Raw genomic sequence first — 19,879 nt, 5'->3', positions numbered from 1 at the left:
CACAAAAGATTAGTATGCAGGCATGCCAAGTAATTAAGAAGGCTTATAAAATGCTATCATTTATTATGAGAGGAATTACAAACTGAAGTACGGGTGTTTTGCTTTAGTATTACAGGACACTGGTCAGACCGCATCTCGAATACTGTGAGCAGTTTTTGTCTCCTTATTTCTGGGTATAAATTCAGAGGAGGTTTACTAGATTAATTACTGGAATGAATGGGTTGTCTCATGAGGCGAGTTTTGACAGACTGGGCTCATTTCCACTGGAGTTTGGAGGCATGAAGGATGACTTGATTGAAGTATTTAAGATCCTGGATAAAAAGCGGATGCTGAGATCTGAAACCAAAAGAGAAAATGCTGGAAAATCTCAGCCGGTCTGGCAGCATCTGTAAGGAGAGAAAAGAGCTGACGTTTCGAATCCAGATGACCCTTTGTTAAAAGGTCTTCACAAGGTCAACACAGAAAGGATGCTTCCTCTTTGGGTGAGTCCAGAACTAGAGTGCAGTATTTTTAAATTAGGGGGTCTCCGTTTTAGGACAGAGATGGGGAGAAGCTTTTTCTTAGTGGGCTGTGCGATTTTGGAACTCTGCCTCATAAGGCGGTGAAAGTGGAATCAATGAACCTTTTGAAGGAGGTATTCTTGTGAAGCAAGGGGATTGAAGGTTACGGGGGGTAGAAAGGAAATGTAGAACTTGCAGGACAAACAGATTAGCCATGATCTTGTCGAATGGTGAAGCAGGCTCGAGGGGCCAAATGGCCTACTTCTGCTCCTATTATGTATGTTTGTATGAACTTTAAGGGCCTCAATCTAGTTACATTTCAGCCTTCTCTTTCCCATAGAAAAGAGCTGCTAGTACTAGCCTCCTCACACAGAGATAGCTGGAACATGATGTGCTTGTAACGCTTAGTCCTGGGTTGCTGTCTTGGCCACCAACGTAGGTCACAGGTGTACAATAATTTATCTCAAAAGGTGATAAGGACCAATTTTCCTGTGTTTGCCAAGGCTGAGTCTCCATAAAACCATTAACAGATACAATGGCTTAACAGCTTCATTCAAATCTGGACTCGGGGGCAGGGACAGATAAGAAGTGGCTGAGTAACCTTGGCGATGCAAGGCCTCGGCCACGCAAGGAGGGGTTTAATAAGGCTCCCACAATAGCAGGTACTTATCAGGCGTAAAATTAGGCCCAGATCTACAGAGCTGTTAAACGTTACATTTCCAAGTTGTGATAATGAATTCCAATCAATTCTCTCTTTTCCAAATGTGAGAAGAATAAACACCAGAGTAAATCTTACACTTCAGTGCTCCCAGTGTAAAGCTTTGTCATTTGGAAGGTGAACTCACGTTTATTCCATTCATGATTTTGTGTCCAAAATTTTTACACTCCCAAAAAAATCACACATGGATCCACGGTCAGGTGACAGGACCAGGGTGCCCTTCCTCTCCTGTAAGTGCCGACTGCCCTGTGGTAAATTGCCCATTCTTCTTGTGCTTTGATCAGTTGTGCAAGTACCGGAGTGCGATCAATGAGATTTACACCTGAGCCTGATCCTATCTCTCACCAACACCCACATCGTTGCCCCGCCCACCACCACCACCACCAAAACCTATTTTCAAGCAGCCTTTACTAGATATTGCTCCCACACAGGAACTCTGGCCACCTTCTCTGCTCCGTAACCCAGGACGCCAAGGTAATCCCAACTCTCATCCTGCCTGGGATCAACCCCAACACACCAACATTCCTGATCTGTGAGGTTCAACACCAAACCTGACAATGCACAGACCCCCGAGCCATCAGAACCATTCCATAACAATGAAACCTTTGTATTTGTCCTTTTTTGCAAACGGTAAAACTACTTCTGAGAACGATTCCGTTTATTTCCCTTTTAACTTAAGCTTTGATACTCTTTGTTTGCTTGAATGGCTTCTGTCCAGAGCTGTGCTCCAATGCGTGTTCAATTTATATCAGTCCCGAGCGTTTTTGTAACATGTCTGTCAGTTCCTATCCATCACTGACCCTCTCCATTCCGAAGGAGCCGTGACATGTGTCACCTCAGAAAGGACACTTTAGCCGTCAGGCGGTGATGGGTCAGGGAAATAGAAAACCTCTTGGTTTAAACAACTTCTGACCTCTAACCTCTGGTTGCCCACTGTGACCCCGGAGGCATTTCCACTGGACTTTCTCAAGTGAGTCGGATGGAAATTGTGATACTATTCAACCAAATGAAGCCTTGTCCATTCCTGGCTTGGCTTCAGGCCTTGTCCATGATTATTTTTTTTTTAGTTATGACTGTAATTCTCTTTTTTGATCTTTCCCTGTCAGTCATAGGGTCACAGAGATTTACAGCAGGGAAACAGGCCCATTGGCCCAACACGTTCATGCTACCCTTTTTTTTAAAACCACTAAGCTAATCCCAATTGCCCACATTTGGCCCATATCCCTCGATACCCATGTAACTGTCTAATTACTGTGAATGAATTCTCTCCTCATCCTCAGTGCAAAGTCTGTTTCTTGTTTTGTATGTGTACCTTCTTTCTTATGCACACACACACATGATCCCATGGTCTCCATCGCCTCAGCAAGTTTTGCCGCAATTTGTGGCTTCAGACAAATTGCCACAACTTCAGCAGGATCAACCACAGATCAAATGTAGGTAAAGATGTTCCACGTACTGGGAGTCACGATGAGCAACACTATCCAGGTAAACGCTCTTACCTCCAAATCAGAGAACCAGTCCCACTCCCATGACTGGAACACATACGAACCTGACACTCTACTGCAGTGCTGATGGAGTGCTGCACTGTCAGAGGTACCCACCTTTGCATAACCCAAAGCATTGCCGGCTTTCTCAGGTGGGTGCAGACGTTACCCTGGTAGGATTTCAAAGAAGAATTCTAGTGACTTGGCCAACATTTATCCTTCAACCAATATCACTAAAAACAGCTAAACTGGTGGTGATTACCAGTTTGTGGGATCTTGCTGTGTGCAAAGCAAATGTCAGGACTCTTATATTGCAACAGCGATCAAGCTTCAAAAGCTCCTCCTTCCTTTATACTGAAGGCTGGTTAAATTAAAATGGACCAAAAAGAAGAATTTCACCCCAATAGCGTAACACATTTGTTATTAATGTTGCAAAGTGTCACTTTCATGCAAAATCCTTCCAAAATTGAATTTAAAAAATGAAGTTCAGTGAAATAAAGAGCAAAAATAGCAAATGCTGACTCTTTAGAAGATTCTAAAGCACGAGGTGCAGGCACAGGGGATGAATCTGTATTTATAGCACAGCCTGAACACGTACAGTCAGCAGCTTCAGATTCCACACTGCAACCAACCTTTCCCATGCCACATTCAGTCTGTACATTAATAATCACTCTCGGGATAGACCGGACTGCACCAAATAGGGAACATAGAAACAGCCATTCAACTCAACTGGCCCACGCTGGAGTTTATAATCCACACGAACCCCCTTCCATCGTGTCACCCCCATCAGTATAACCTTCTGTTCCTTTCTCCAAGCTCAACACCATCCAGGACAAAGCAGCCCTGCTTGACTGATACCCATTCACAAACACCCACTCCCTCCACCGCCAACACACAGTGGGCAGCAGTGCATACCATCAATCCGATGCACTGCAGGAACTCTCCAAGGTTCTTTAGACAGTAGCTTCCAAACCCACAACTTCTCCGATCTAAGAGGAGATGGTCTCCACCTAAATGGAAACATCTGGCTGAAGTCACTGAGGCCGAAAGTGGGAACCTACACTGCTACATTTAAACTTAAGTTTATTTATTTGTGTCACAAGTAGGCTTACATTAACACTGCAATGAAGTTACTGTGAAAATCCCCGAGTTGCCACACTTTGGCACCTGTTCAGATACACAGAGAGAATTTAGCACAGTCAATGCACCTAACCAGAACGTCTTTCAAATTGTGGGAGGAAACCGGAGCATCCAGAAGAAGCCCCTGCAGATACGGGGAGAATGTGTAGACTCCACACAGTGACTTGAGGTCGGAATTGAACATGGGTCCCTGGCACTGGGTATGGAGAGCAGTGCGATACTAGCTAACAATCTTGCACTGGGGCTGCAGTACAAACATTACGACAGAGCTGTGAGCTTCCTGCCTTATAATCCATTTGGATCTGCTCTTTCTTGGAGCTGGCACAGTTTGAAGGCTCCCTTTTAAGATTTAAAAATTCCATAAAATACAAACTGGGAATGATGGACATTCTTACGATGCTGAGGGCAGAATATATCGTTCCCGTAATCATGCTGCATAATGAGATACAGGAGCAGAGTTAGGCCATTCAGTCCATCGAGTGATGGAAGGCAATGGGAAAATACAGCAGTGAAGCCAGTTGCCAATGCTCTTCCCTGCTCAAGGTGTTCCTCCCTTTTCCTTGTTGTGATGTCCAACTGAATACCCCTTCTGTGTGGAGTTTGCACATTCTCCTCGTGTCAGCGTGGGTTTCCTCCAGGTACTCCGGTTTCCTCCCACAGTCCAAAGATGTGCGGTTTAGGTTGATTGGCCATGCTAAGAAATTGCCCCTTAGTGTCCAGGGATGTGTAGGTTAGAGGGATTAGTGAGTATAATTTGTAGGGATATAGGGCTAGGGCCTGAGTGGGATTGTGTTTGGTGCAGACTTGATGGGCAGAAGGGCCTCTTTCTGCACTGTAGGGTTCTATGATTCTATGATTCTCCACCAATACCTAAATACCAACAGGGAGGCTGGGGCCAACCTGCTGTCCCCTTGCCCTGGCCCACGCCCTGGTTACTGGCATTCTCTTGGGATGAGGGTAGTGTAGCGGGAAAGGGCATTTGTACCTCAAAGTTCAACAACAAAGGAACAGCATCTCGGTGAAAGACTGCATTTCCTCCAAAGCAGCTCCCATTCAAAGAGTTGCTTCAGTCTTGAATCTCTACCAGGGACAGGAAAACCGGAGGCTCTTGTCACTTTAAGATTCCTTACTGTCTCTCGGGGTGACTGCAGTGATGCCCCCAGCCTTGGTGCTTGGGCACTGATTTCCTAACGCTGGAGGGGTGTGGGGTTGCAGCATTACTGAACAGACCCTCAATGCATTTTCACACTCTCGAAAGTCTAGCTCCGAGCAGCTTTCACAATAGAGATAAACATGACACAGCTTGTCATTTTGAGGCAAACAGATTTCAGTCCTCAAAGCGTTGAAGGTTTTTGACATGAGCTGTCAGCAAAATGGGAAACTGTGGCTTGAGGTTGTCCTAATGGCGTGGGCTTGTCAATCGCAGCCCACAAGGCTGTAACACCTCACAAATACTGACATTGCAATTCGGGTGTTAATGTTCTGTGAGCGTTGACCTTTGGTCTCTGCTAGCTGGGAGCTGCAATGCTCAGCCGAGCAATATTGATCGACTGATCAATGGCTTAACTCAACCAAACGACATTTGATAAACACTCGGCGTGAAAAGGGTTTTGAGGATGCTTGGGACAAGGGGCTGGCTCCAATTATAATCACTCATAGCTGCCATCGCTAATGAATTAGAAATTCAGCATCACTTCCTCCAGTGAATGGGGTCCCTCTTATAAATGGAGAGATTGAAGCCAATATCCTATCCAAGTTCACACAAACCGATGGGACCGAAACAGTCGCTGGGATTAGAGCACAGAAAGAGAGTTGAATTCACAGAATCATTTTTACCATATGAGACCATTTGGCTCATCATGTCTGTACTGGCTCTATGAAAAAGCTATCATATTAGCTCTCCACTCTCCTGCTCTCTCTCAGTAGACTTACAAATCTTTCCTTTTTCCATCACTTTTGCAATTTGCTTTGGAAGTCACTATTGAACGTCTTCTTCAGGCAGATCAAATCACCACAGAAAAACATTCCTCCTCTTACGCTTAGGTTCTTAGCCTGGAACCTAAGTATATCTACGTAGATACATTTCTAATAAAAAGGGATAAGAGGATGTGGGAAACAGGTTAGGAGGTGGATGTGAGTCCAGGGAGACATCAAGCCATGATTTGATTGAATGGCAGAGCAGGCTTGAAGAGTTGAATTTGCTGGTTTCTGTTCTTAATTTCTATGATCTTTTGTCAATGTCTTAAATCTGTGTCCTTGGCAATTGGCTCTCTTGGCCAATTTCTCCCTGCCTGAGCCGTCAAATCTAGCCATAACTTTAGACACCGCTCTTAAATCTCTGCTCAATTTTCTCTGCGCTAAGGTGAACAGTCTGAGCTTCTCTAGTCTCTCCATGTTTAAGGCAACGCTGTCCAATTCCTGAATGACACTTCTTGAAGGCACATGTTTAGCCCGAGCCTACTGGATCATAAAGATAGGTGTTTGGGACAGTGCATCACAAGGAAAGTGAGGGAGGGAGGGGCCCTTTTCACCCGGACACTTACTTGCCACTTCCAGCGATGCGTTTCGACTGACCGCTTCCCCGAGGTAATTCCTGGCCAGGCACACGTAGACGCCTTCATCCGGCTTGCTCCTCCGCCCGTGCACTATGCGCAGGAAGAAGAGTGATCCGCTGGGAAGCAGCATGCGATGGGAGCGAGGGTCATCCTGGTGCGTCTCCACTCGCTCACCGTCCTTGTACCACTCAATGATAGGATGAGGCCGTCCCTCTGCTTTGCAGTTGAGTGTAGCCGGCTCCCCTTTCGACACAATCAGGTCTGAGGGATGCTCGATGACTCGGGGCGCAGAGTCTTCCAGACGCAGCCTAGAACCTGAAAAATAAAACATAGTTAGGAAATAAGTTAGATTTGCCATTATCTTTACCCAATCTGGTAAACCACCTCATTGTCTTAGATTTTGAACTCTGTCTTGGAGCAGTGCATAACTAAAGTTTAAGTTTGTTTATTAGTGTCACGAATAGGCTTACATTAACATTGCAATGGAGTTACTGTGAAAATCCCCCAGTCGCCACATGCCTGGTTAGGTGCATTGACCTGAACAGGCAGCAGACTGTGCTGGAGAGTAGGTACAGAGGAGATGTCAGGGATGAATTTTTCACTCAGAGGGTGGTGGGTGAGTGGAATCGGCTGCTGTCGGTGGTGGTGGAGGGGAACTCGTTGGGGTCTTTTAAGAAACTTCTGGATGAGTGCATGGGATTTAATGGGATTGAGGTTTTTAGATAGGCCTGGTAGGTAGGGATATGACCAGCACAACTTGTGGGCCGAAGGGCCTGTTTGTGCCGTAGTTTTCTATGTTCTATGTTTATTGCAGTGTTAATATCAGCCTTACTTATGACTAATAAATAAACTGAGGGAGATTTTAGCATGGTCAATACACTTAACCTGCACGTCTTTCAGACTGCAGAAGGAAACCGGAGCACCTGGAGGAAATCCATGCAGACGTGGAGAGAACGTGGAAACTCCACACAGACACCCAAGGAGATTGAACACAGGCTCCTGGTGCTGTGAGGCAGCAATGCTAACCACTATGCCACCATGCCGCCCATATCATGGGAGTGCTGAAATTCTTTGCATTATTACAGGAACACCATCACTACAGGAATTGCAGCCATTCAAGCAGAGGCCCCACCAACACCTCCTAAGGTATAGCCTAGAAACGCAACATTACCCATATTCTGGCCTGGGAGGCATTTAGACTCAGAAAGCTGACCTCAAACAGAATAGGCATTAGGCCTCAGTGTACAAGAAGAACATTCTCACTGTAACTTTACAATTTTGCAATAACAGCAATAAAGAGTAGCAGCAATGGACAATTATTTCCCACTGCAGCACAGATGTCATTCTATGATAGTATTTTACATGCCTTTATGGACTAAGAGCCATAAGGAATCTCAAGATAGCCTCATATACTTCAATACTAGGAGCTCTTTATTCATGGTGTACACTCTCTCACAGTTAGGTCTGAGTGTCCAATAGCCTCCCACACTGGGCGGAGCTAATTGCCCAGGAGTCACCTGACCAGAACTCTTAAAGGGGCAGTCTGCACTCCAAACCCATATATTTATATATACATACTGCACAGGCGGCATCTCTCTTAAACATCTCTGATTTATTCTCTGCTCCAAACAGAGCTACGTCCTTGGGTGGCATTTTCCGGTCATGCTCGCCCCAAAACCGGTAAATCCCGCCCAAGGTCAATGGACCTTCACAGAGTCAGTGCCCCACCCACTACAAATCCCGTGGCAGGTGGGACAGGATAACTCCGCCCATTATGTCAGCTGAATGTGGATAGTCAAAGAGTAAGGTTTTAGGGAGTGCTTTAAAGGAGCAGGGAGATGAAGAGATGGAGAATTTCAGAGTCTGGGGTTTAGGCAACAAAAGGAATTGTCACCATTGGGGTGCACAGGGTTTAGAACTGGAACACAGGGTTGTGGGGCTGGCAGAGGTTACAATGGTGGTGAAGGGTGAAACATTGGAGAGGCATGAGGGTAAGACATTTAAAATGGGAATATTCAGTGACTCAGTCAAGGAGAAATGAGCAAAGGGGTGAACAGGATGTAATACAATCTCCTGTGAAAATCCGCTAGTTGCCACACTCCAGTGCCTGTTCAGGTACACCAAGGGAGAATTTAGCATGACCAATGCACCTAACCAGCACGTCTTTCGGACTGTGGGAGGAAACTGGAACACCCAGAGGAAACCCATGCGGAGATAGGGAGAACATGCAGACTCCGCAAAGACCAAGGCAATCAAACCCAGGTTTCTGGTGCTGTGAGGCAGCAGTGCTAACCACTGTGCCACCGTGCCACCCATATCATATGGTAGTGCTAGAGTTCTTTGTCTAATCATATTATTGCAGGAACACCAGCACTGCAGGAATCGCTGCTATTCAATCAGTGACCCAACCAACACCTCCTTTTAAGCACCCAGGTATAGCCTAGAAATGCAGCATTGCCCAAATCCAGGCGCAGGGGGTGGGGGGGGGGGGGGGGGGGGGGGCGGTAGCGACTCAGAAAGCTGACCTCAAACAGAACAGGCATGAGAAAGCCAACAGAGTTTTTTTTATTCCAATCCAACCAGATCAAGTCCAATTCAGGGTCTCAACAAGTTGAGACATTCCTGATCCAAGCTGACAAGTTGTGGGTATGCCGGCGTTGGACTGGCATAAACACAGTAAAAAGTCTGACAACACCAGGTTTTAGTCCAACCTATTTATTTCATAATATACTCACAAAGCTTTCGGGGTTAGCCCCTTCGTCAGGTGAATGGAGAGTTCTGGCCTCAGACAGAGCATATAAAGCACAGACAGTTTAGAGATTACTGATTAGAATGCGAATCCTGAAACCCATTCTACAAAGAACCCCCAGCTTTTGTCGCGACACTACGGACTTCCTACTGAAACTCAGCACACACGGAGCAGTTGAACCAGGGACACTCCTCGTCACAATGGATGTCTCAGCGCTCTACACCAACATCCCCCACAACGATGGCATTGCTGCGACTGCCTCAGTACTCAATGCTGACAACTGCCAGTTTCCAGATGCAATTTTACAACTCATCCGCTTTATCCTGGACCACAATGTCTTCACCTTCAACAACCAGTTTTTCATCCAGACACATGGAACAGCCATGGGGACCAAATTTGCACCTCAATATGCCAACATCTTCATGCACAGGTTCGAACAAGACTTCTTCACTGCACAGAATCTTCAACCGATGCTGTACACTAGATACATCGATGACATTTTCTTCCTTTGGCCTCATGGTGAACAATCACTGAAACAACTATATGATGATATCAACAAATTCCACCCCACCATCAGACTCACCATGGACTATTCCCCAGAATCAGTTGCATTCTTGGACACACGCATCTCCATTAAGGACGGTCACCTCAGCACCTCACTGTACCGCAAGCCCACAGACAATCTCACAATGCTCCACTTCTCCAGTTTCCACCCTAAACCTGTTAAAGAAGCCATTCCCTATGGACAAGCCCTCCGTATACACAGGATTTGCTCAGATGAGGAGGATCGTGACAGACACCTCCAGACCCTGAAAGATGCCCTCATAAGAACAGGATATGGTGCTCGACTCATAGATCGGCAGTTCCAATGCGCCACAGCGAAAAACCGCACCGATCTCCTCAGAAGGCAAACACAGGACACAGTGGACAGAGTACCCTTCATCGTCCAGTACTTCCCCGGAGCGGAGAAGCTACGAAATCTTCTCCGGAGTCTTCAACATATCATTGATGAAGACGAACATCTCGCCAGGGCTATCCCCACACCCCCACTTCTTGCTTTCAGACAACCACACAACCTCAAACAGACCATTGTTCGCAGCAAACTACCCAGCCTTCAGGAGAACAGTGACCACAATACCACACAACCCTGCCACAGCAACCTCTGCAAGACATGCCGGATCATCGACATGGACACCATCATCACACATGAGAATACCATCCACCAGGTACATGGTAAATACTCTTGCAACTCGGCCAACATTGTCTACCTGATACGTTGCAAGAAAGGATGTCCCGAAACATGGTACATTGGGGAGACCATGCAGACGCTACGACAACGGATGAATGAACATCACTCGACAGTCACCAGGCAAGACTGTTCCCTTCCTGTTGGCGAACACTTCAGTGGTCACGGGCATTCAGCCTCTGACCTTCGGGTAAGCATTCTCCAAGGCGGCCTTCACGACACACGACAGCGCAGAGTCGCTGAACAGAGACTGATAGCCAAGTTCCGCACACATGAGGACGGTCTCAACAGGGATCTTGGGTTCATGTCGCACTACCTGTAACCCCCGTGACTTGCCTGGGTTTGCAAAACCTCACTTACTGTACTGTCTGGAGACAATACACATCTCTTTAAACTGTGATCAGTGCTCCTTCCACTCACATTATCAGCCACTTCAGGTCTTGAACAGCAGGTTAGGTGTAAGGATTCGCATTCTAATCAGTAATCTCTAAACTGTCTGTGCTTTATATGCTCTGTCTGAGGCCAGAACTCTCCATTCACCTGACAAAGGGGCTAACCCCGAAAGCTTGTGAGTATATTATCAAATAAATAGGTTGGACTAAAACCTGGTGTTGTCAGACTTTTTACCAAGCTGACAAGACAGGGCTCTCACTTCCTGTCTTGGGCTTGATCTACATGATCCAAGCTGATTGGAGTAGGTATATCTCCACCTCCAAGGCTTGATCTCATTTGCATCTTAGCCAAAAGGCCGAGATGCTGTTTTTAAAAATTGCTTCAAATGAAGCTGAAATGTAACCTAATGACTTAACCAAGCACAGCATGTCAATACTACACTTAGCCAAAAGGCCGAGAAGCAATCACATAAGGGCAACGGGGTTTAGGCTGAGCTAATGTTGATGGAAGAAGGTGGGCGATCAGCTGCTGAGGGTAAAACTTCACACAGCCCCTCATCAGACTGAGCTTCCCTGATCAGCTTTGTCCACTCACATCAGCAGTACATTTACTAGCACAGGAGCTGCAGAGCTACTTGCTTTCATCGCTGTAACCAACTCCCAACATTTTTGGAAGGGGATCACAGAAAGTTTACATAAAGGAGAATTAGGAAGGGTTGGCTAAGCGTGAGCATAGTGACAGTTGACGGAGTCAAACGGCAGCTTAGCCATTACCCCGAACAAAACTCGTTTACTGAGCACCTCAATAAGAGACGGTGCCCCTCTAATCCACCTTCGAGCAAGCCAGAGAGGCCAAACTGCATTCACAGCCGTGGAAAATGGCCTCATTTTCCCCGGTATAACTGGGACTGGCGGCTGTGTGTTTATCTCAGTCTCGCTGCACTTTCAATGTATATTCCATTTAATGTGAATCCCATTCCTGTGACAGACAAATTAATCACCTCACAATCAGCTGCACTTATCTCCCCCCACCCCGAAGGGTTTTACAGGTACAACAATAGGAAACTAGGCATTCTGTTTGCAGAAACGTTCTCCTTATCTCCCCAAGCCTGACTCCTCCACGCAAATACATCTTTATGCTAATATTATCCATTTAATCATATCGAAACGCAGCATATTCACTCACAATGTGCCCTTTTCAAATAGCGCATAAAGTCAATTACTGCAAAAGTGAAGAGTAGGACTGCATATTGCACTCTTGTTATAACACTATCCATCTAATGGACCCTATACTCATTATAACTCGACCCCTGTCACAACGAGGGCACTTTTTCAAACCCACTCAGCATTAAGATTACCAGCGCTCTAGAATTGAGGTGGAATCTCCAAGTATTAAAGATTAATCTCTTGGACATAGCTACGAGTAACTGTGGAGAAGAAATTTCAACAATCAGCAATATCAGAAAAAATTCATCTGTGACTTTGTTAATATTTCCTTTTGCTTATTCGTTGGAAAAATATTGGGAGCTGCAATAAAAAGGTTTGCTGACAGTCAGACACATTCCAGTTGGGTGATTAAGAGCCTGTTTGCTTTCCATTTGGTGTAGGAGTTCACAACGTGAATGAATGAGACCAGTAACCAGTGCTTGGGGGCAATTAGAGGCAGGAGATCATGTGATTAAACCTCCAGGGCCTGAGTTACATTGAAACATAGAATAGTACAGCACAGTACAGGCCCTTCGGCCCTCAATCTTGTGCTGAGCTATGTCCAAACCCAAGATCAAGCTATTCCACTCTCTATCATTCTGGAGTGCTCCATGTGCCTATTCAATAACCGCTTGAAAGTTCCTAAAGTGTCCGGCTCCACTATCACAGCAGGCAGTCCATTCCACACCCCAACCACTCTCTGAGTAAAGAATCTACCTTGGACATCCCTCCTATGTCTCCCACCATGAACCTTATTGTTGTGCCCCCTAGTACATTCACCTGAGGAAATAGTCTCTGCACGTCCACTCTATCTATTCCCTTCATCATCTTCTAAACTTCTATTAAGTCACTTCTCATCCTCGTCCGCTCTAAAAAGAAAAGCCCCAGCTCCCTCAACCTTTCCTCATAAGACCTACCCTCCAAACCAGGCAGCATGCTGGTAAATCTCCTCTGCACTCTCTCTAATGTTTCTACATCCTTTTTATAGTGAGGTGACCAAAACTGAACACAATATTCCAAATGTAGTCTCAACAACGTCCGATATCGTTGCAGCATAACCCCATGGCTGAAACTCAAACCCCCTGTTAATAAACGCTAACACACTATAAGCATTCTTCATGGCTCTATCCACTTGAGTGACAACCTTCAGAGATCTGTGGATATGAACTCTAAGATCTCTCTATTCATCCACATTTCTCAGAACCCTGCTGTTGATCCTGTAATCCGCATTCAAGTTTGTCCTACCAAAATGAATCACTTCACACTTATCAGGTTTAAACTCCATCTGCCACTTTTCTGCCCAGCTCTGCATCTTAACAATGTCTCTTTGCAGTCTGCAAGAGCCCTCCACTTCACCCACTACTCCAATAATCTTGGTATCATCAGCAAATTTACTAATCCACCCTTCAGCCCCTCTTCCAAGTCATTGATAAAAATCACAAATAGCAGAGGACCCAGCACTGACCCCTGTGATACACCGCTGGTAACTGGCCTCCAGTCTGAAAATTTTCCTTCCACAACCACCCTCTGTCTTCTATGGGACAGCCAGTTACTGATCCAATCGGCCAAATTTCCTTCTATCCCACACCTCCTTACCTTCTTCATGAGCCTACCATGGGGAACCTTATCAATCACCTTACTAAAATCCATGTATACAACGTCAACTGCTTCACCTTCGTCTACACACTTAGTTGCCTCCTGAAAGAATTCAATCAAATTTGAGAGGCAGGACCTACCTCTCATGAAACCGTGCTGACTATCCCGGATTAAACTGCATCTTTCCAAATGGTCATAAATCCTATTTCTCAGGACCCTTTCCATTAATTTACCAACCACTGAAGTAAGATTAACTGGCTTATAATTACCATGGTCATTCCTATTTCCTTTCTTGAAGAGAGGTTTTACAGCCCTGTCATGGCTGAGGTGGGGTTGGAAAATACGGCAGGTTGTTCAAAAGTCCAATGGCTTTGGCGGGACCGGAAGATATCGTGGGCAGGAAGGTCTGTAACATCTCACTAGGAATGCATCCTGCAGGTGTTGGCAATTGTGGTCCTCATGTTTTTGTGCACACTGGGGCGACGAGAACAAGATGCATTTTCTCCACAGTCTATCAAACTTGGCCACACTGCATCCTGACCAAGGGAGATCTATCCATAGAATCCCTACAGTGCAGAAGGAGGCCATTTGGCCCATTATGCTTGTGCCAGCTCTTTGAAAGTGCTAATTGATCAATCCCACTCTCTTTATATAGCGTTGTGAATTTTGCTCATTCACGTATTTATCCAATTTCCTTCTGAAATCTATGTTAGAACATGGCACTTACTGACAGTAAGCCAGAGCTTGCCGACTGGTGGAGTGCCTTGACCTTGACTGCATTTCTGGCCTTCCTTTCTCGTGCCAAACTGGAAACAGGAAATAGGAGCAGGAGTAGCCCATTTGGCACTTTGAGCCTGTTCCATTATTCATTCTGATCATCAAAATCACCATTCTGATTCCCCTCTTCCCCCGTCATGATCCATGATCCCTTTAACTCCAAAAGTTACACCTAATTTCTTCTTGAGATCACACAACATTTTGGCCTTAACTATTTCCTGTGGTAGTGAATTCCACACATCCACCACACTCTGGGTGAAGACATTTCTCCTCACTTCAGTCCTTATCCTCAAATTATGACCCCTAGTTCTGGATTCATCCACCATCAGGAACATTTCTGAATATACCCTGCCTAACCCTGTTAGGATTTTATAAGTTTCTATGAGATCCCCTCTCACTCTTCTCAACTCCAATGAATACAATCCTGACTGACTTAGTCTCTCCTGATATGACAGCTCTGACATCCCAGGAAACAGCCTGGCAAACCTTTGCTCTACTCCCGTAATAGCAAGGACACCAAAACTGCACACAATACTCCAGGCATGGCCTCACCAACACCCTGTGCAACTGCAGTAAGCGTGACTTGTTCTGGCAAGCTTCGGTGATCCTCAGAGGCAGGTTCCAACTTGCTGTGGAGAACGTATATTTTGGATTGAAAATGTTAAATGTTGTTGGTGAGACTTGTTTACCATCACCACTGCAAGGTGTCTCAGCTTAGTGCCTGAGGCCTAACCACTACAAAGGCTGTGTTTGTCTCGTAAGATTAATGGGAATATTGGTGAGGTGTACATCAGCCCATTGGGCATTAACCATGGAAAATGATAGGAGCACAACAGATTACACCACTAAACATCTGTCTGAATAACAACCACTGGAAAATCAGCACTGGTGGGATTGGGTTGTGTGGTCCAGGATTCTGGATGGTTCGGCACCCAACATTATATTTATGGGCTATGCATGGTGATGCTTCCAGTTATATTCGCAAGCCAGCCTCACTAACAGGCCTGTGGTTATGATTCAATGTTGCGCTCAAACAATGTCATTACCAGTTCTAACACTCCCCCTCTGTTACACCCTGCCCTGAATTTCAGACGCTTGGTTATAACACTTCCACTGTCGCACGCCTCACCCTCATTGTCAGACATTTGGTAATAAGACTCGATCTGTTAGACAACCACCCTCATTATCAGCTTAGTGGTACCACATCAGAACTTCATACATTGGATCACACACCCCGTGATTTGAAATAATTGGATGGAAAACTTGGGATAGACACAACAGCCACATTCTTAGCATGTGTGATCAGGAAACAATGCTCTTCCCTGAAGCCCAGGTATTTATTTACCTCAAATGTTTTCACTTTGATATTTGTGATTCTGAGGAAAGATTGTTTGTGTTGAGAAGTGGACGTATTCACTCCAACCTTTTCCAGCTCTAGGATAAGCAAAGTCACGGAAGAATGAACCCAAAATTCTCGCACACGTGAAGTTCAGGAAGAGTAGAAGTAGCTGACTTTGAAAAGACACAGGGTGAGGGATGGGGATGGGGGTTGGGGGGGGGGTTCCAGTTCTGCCCAACCCAGGACCTGGCAATTCCCACTTGAGGTTAGTAAAATTATCCATTCCACCCATAATAATTCCCAAGGCGGGCGGGACTGGAAGATTTAGGCCATGGTTTCTTGAAGATCACATTGTCTCGGCTACCTGCTGACTGAGTAATCAGAACCATAGAATCCCAACAGTGCAGAAGGCCATTCGGCCCATCAAGTCTGCACCAACTCTCCGAAAGAGCATCTTATCCAGGCCCAGTCCCCCATCCCATCCCCCGAAGTCCACACATTCACCATGGCTAATCCACCTAACCTGCACATCAGAGGCAACTCACACAGACACAGGGAGAATGTGCAAACTCCACACAGTCACCCAAGGAACCCAGGTCCCTAGGCGCAGGGGGGCAGCAGTGTTAACAACTGTGCAACTGTGCCTTCTTTAATGGGATCTGGGCACCACTGGCTAGGCCAACATTTATTGTCACTCACTAAATGCCCTTGAGAAGATGGCAGTGAGTTGCCTTCTTGAGTTGTTGCAGTCCATGTGGAGTAGGTACACCCACTGTGTGGGCTGTATTGTTCTACTAAGTGTCTTGCTAGGCCATTTCAAGGGGCGGTTAAGAATCAACCACCTCGCTATGAGTCTGATGTTCAGACCAATTAAACAGCAGATTTTCATCCCTGAAGAATGATGTGGAGATGCCGGTGTTGGACGGGCACAGTAAGTAGTCTCACAATGCCAGGTTAAAGTCCAACAGGTTTATTTGGCAGCACAAGCTTTCATGGCATCTGATGAAGGGACAGCACTCTGAAAGTTTGTAACCTGGTGTTGTGAGACTATTTATGTCCCTGAAAGATAATCAGATACGACAGTCAGTGATAGTTTCATGGTCACCATTACCAAGACTAGCTTTCAATTCCAGATTTATTAATTAACTAAATTTAAATTTCATCAGTCTGCTGCAGTGAGATTTGAAGACTTGTCCCCAGATAAGTTGATGCCTCTGGATTATTAGTCCAATGATAACGCCATCATGTCACCATCTCTCCTCATGATGGCTGAATCGAGGTAAATCTACCACTTTTGGTCCACTTTGGGCAGCACGGTGGCACAGTTGGCACTGCTGCCTCACAGCGCCAGGGACCCAGGTTCAATTCTGGCCTCGGGTGATTGTCTGTGTGGCGTTTGCACGTTCTCCTCGAGTCTGCGTGGGTTTCCTCCCAGAGTCGAAAGATGTGAAGGTTAGGTGGATTGGCCATGTTCAATAACCTCTCAGTGTTCAACAATGTGGAGATTAGGTGGACTGGCCATTCTAAATTGTCCCTCAGTGTTCAAAGATATGCATGGGATCACGGAGATAGGGGACAACAGATGCAGACTTGATGGGCCAAATGGCACTGTAGGGATTCTCTGGATTCAGTCAGAAAAATGTGTCCAAAATGTGCTTGAAAATACAGCAGTTAGATGTGACTTCCACAAAGATTAATTTGCATAATTTTAAACATAAATTCTTCCGCGAATAATAATGAGTTACCCTTTTAACCCTTTTACCATTACAAACATTCTCTGATATTGTGAAGAGTGGTAACCGGGCGCAATTAGAGCTGGAAATGGGTTTTGCAGCAAAAATAATTATTTGAATGCGGGTGTGTAGCCCTCCTCCTGTGAGCCACACAGGCTTTGAATCACAGACAATGAACACTAAAAGATACTGAAACACTGAACCAATTCACTGGGGTACACTAGTCAGCTCTTTCACTGAATTAAATATCTTTTGTTCTGAAAAGAGCTTTAAAATGTGCTGCCTAGCACCTACACGCTGAAGAGCATGAGGAACAACCTGCAGAATCTTGCAATTTCACTGGCTGGGAGGGGCCAGTTTTGTGGGTGGGGCCCCAATCGGGCCAAATTGTATCTTGATGCAGTGGGAATGATTGCAGAAAACACAGCTCTCAGTGGTGTTAGTGTCACTGCCATTTAAAAGTCCTCAATCTTTCATGTAATTTCTGCCCAAACTGAGACAAAGAAAAATACCAATGGAAACCCAACTCCTGAGTGGCACGATGGCATGGTGGTTAGCACTGCTGCCTCACAGCGCCAGGGACCCAGGTTCAATTCCAGTCTCGGGTGACTGTCTGTGTGGAGTTTGTACCTTCTCCCCATGTCTGCATGGGTTTCCTCCGGTTTCCTTCCACAGTCCAAAGATGTGTGGGTTCGGTGGATTGGCAAGGATAAATTGCCCCTTAGTGTCAGGGCGGATTAGCAGGGTAAATACATGGGATTATGGAGGTAGAGCCTGGGTGGGATTCTTCTCGGTGCAGATTCATTGGGCCAAATGGCCTCCTTCTGCACTGTAGGGATTCTATGATTCTCATGCTTAGGTGCTGCATGTGAGGGGACACTGTCCCTTCCAAGTGGGGCTTCACACAGAGTGGAGAATGCAAAGGTGCAATTTGCTGTTTGTTGATTATTGGCCTTTTGGCTAAGATTAAATGTCAGATCAAGCCCAAGATGGGGCACAATGCCTTATCTTGTTAATTTGGATCTTGATGGGGGTCCATGAATTGGATTCAATTTGAATTTGGTTTTTTGGAGCAAGCAAGGAGATGAATTTGGGTTGGCCTGGTTCACTCTAAGCATTGGCTTTGTAACTTCAAAAAAGGAGTAAAAATGTATTAAAAAGTTTGTTCGTACCATACCTTGTTCTAGGCTGACAACTTAAACATCATTGGTAATGACTATTTGGAAATGTCTGTAACATTCCTTTAACTATATCAAAGCATCTCAAGAATGCAACATGATGTATGTGGAGAATCTGAATATTATTGAACATAAGAAATAGGAGCAGGAGTAGGCCATCTAGCCCTTTGAGCCTGCCCCGCCATTCAATAAGATCATGGCTGATCTGAAGTGGCTCAGTTCCACTTTCCCGCCTTCACCCCATAACCCTTAATCCCCTTGCCTACCAAAAACTTATCTACCCGCGTCTTAAATATATTTAGCGAGGCAGCCTCCACCACTTCAATGGGCAGAGAATTCCAGAGATTCACCACCCTTTGAGTGAAGAAGTTCCTCCTCAACTCCATTCTAAACTGCCCCCTACCCCATCTTGAGGCTGTGCCCTCTAGTCCTGCTGTCCTTTCTGAGCAGGAAGAACCTCTCCACCTCTACCCTATCCATCCTTTTCATCATCTTGTACATCTCAATGAGATCTCCCCTCATCCTTCTAAACTCTAACGAGTACAAGCCTAGTTTATTCAGCCTGTCCTCATAGCTCAACCCCCTCAACTCCAGTATCAGCCTAGTGAACCTAGCACTTTTTTATTGCACTTTGTGTGATGGCCACTTTGAAATGTTTTGTAACACTCTTTCTGATATTTTATGCATAAAGTATATAATTTGTTTGCACCGAGATAAAAGCAAAATATTGCGGATGCTGGAATCTGAAACAAAAACAGAAAATGCTGGAAAATCTCAGCAGGTCTGGCAGCCTCTGTGGAGAGAGAATAGAGTCAACATTTCAAGTCTGGATGACTCTGACAAAGGGTCACCCAGACTCGAAATGTTGGCTCTATTCTCACTCTACAGATGCTGTCAGACCTGCTGAGATTTCCCAGCACTTTCTGTTTTTGTTTGCAGTGAACCTGGGAGGCAAATCTCCGTTAGCTTCACGCTACTCAGGGATACAGTTGCCCACATGCAGGACAGGAGGGTGGACATTTTCCTGGACCAGGAGAAGGCATTGTCGCACATAGATGATTATCGCATGATAGATGTGCTGTCCAAAATGAGGTTTGGGGAGGGAATCTGCAATTGGATCCAACTGCTCTACAGTTCATTAGTAGCTCATTAGCAGCAGAGCTTAAATCAAGGAGTGGGAATCTGGCTACGTTGCCACGGAAGGCTCCAAGTTGTTGGACTGTGCCGTATCACCTGTCCCTCATGGAAACATTTGTTCAGATGGCC

The 19,879-nt window shown here is 45.7% G+C and overlaps 1 protein-coding gene across 1 annotated transcript in view; it reads right to left on the bottom strand.

Annotated features, from left to right (window-relative positions):
- LOC145359798 (roundabout homolog 2-like) overlaps positions 1 to 19,879 on the bottom strand; it is a 286,183-nt gene that overhangs the window by 223,979 nt on the left and 42,325 nt on the right. The window contains exon 2 of the mRNA XM_080214574.1: positions 6,386 to 6,712. Coding sequence (XP_080070700.1) covers positions 6,386 to 6,712 — 327 coding nt within the window. The remainder of the gene's footprint in view (positions 1 to 6,385; positions 6,713 to 19,879) is intronic.

Source organism: Carcharhinus amblyrhynchos, chromosome 29 (genome assembly GCF_965287045.1).
Source record: "Carcharhinus amblyrhynchos chromosome 29, sCarAmb.v2.hapA, whole genome shotgun sequence".
NCBI lineage: Eukaryota > Metazoa > Chordata > Chondrichthyes > Carcharhiniformes > Carcharhinidae > Carcharhinus > Carcharhinus amblyrhynchos.
Note: the sequence above shows the minus strand (reverse complement) of the source record. Positions and strands in the feature narration are given on the sequence as shown.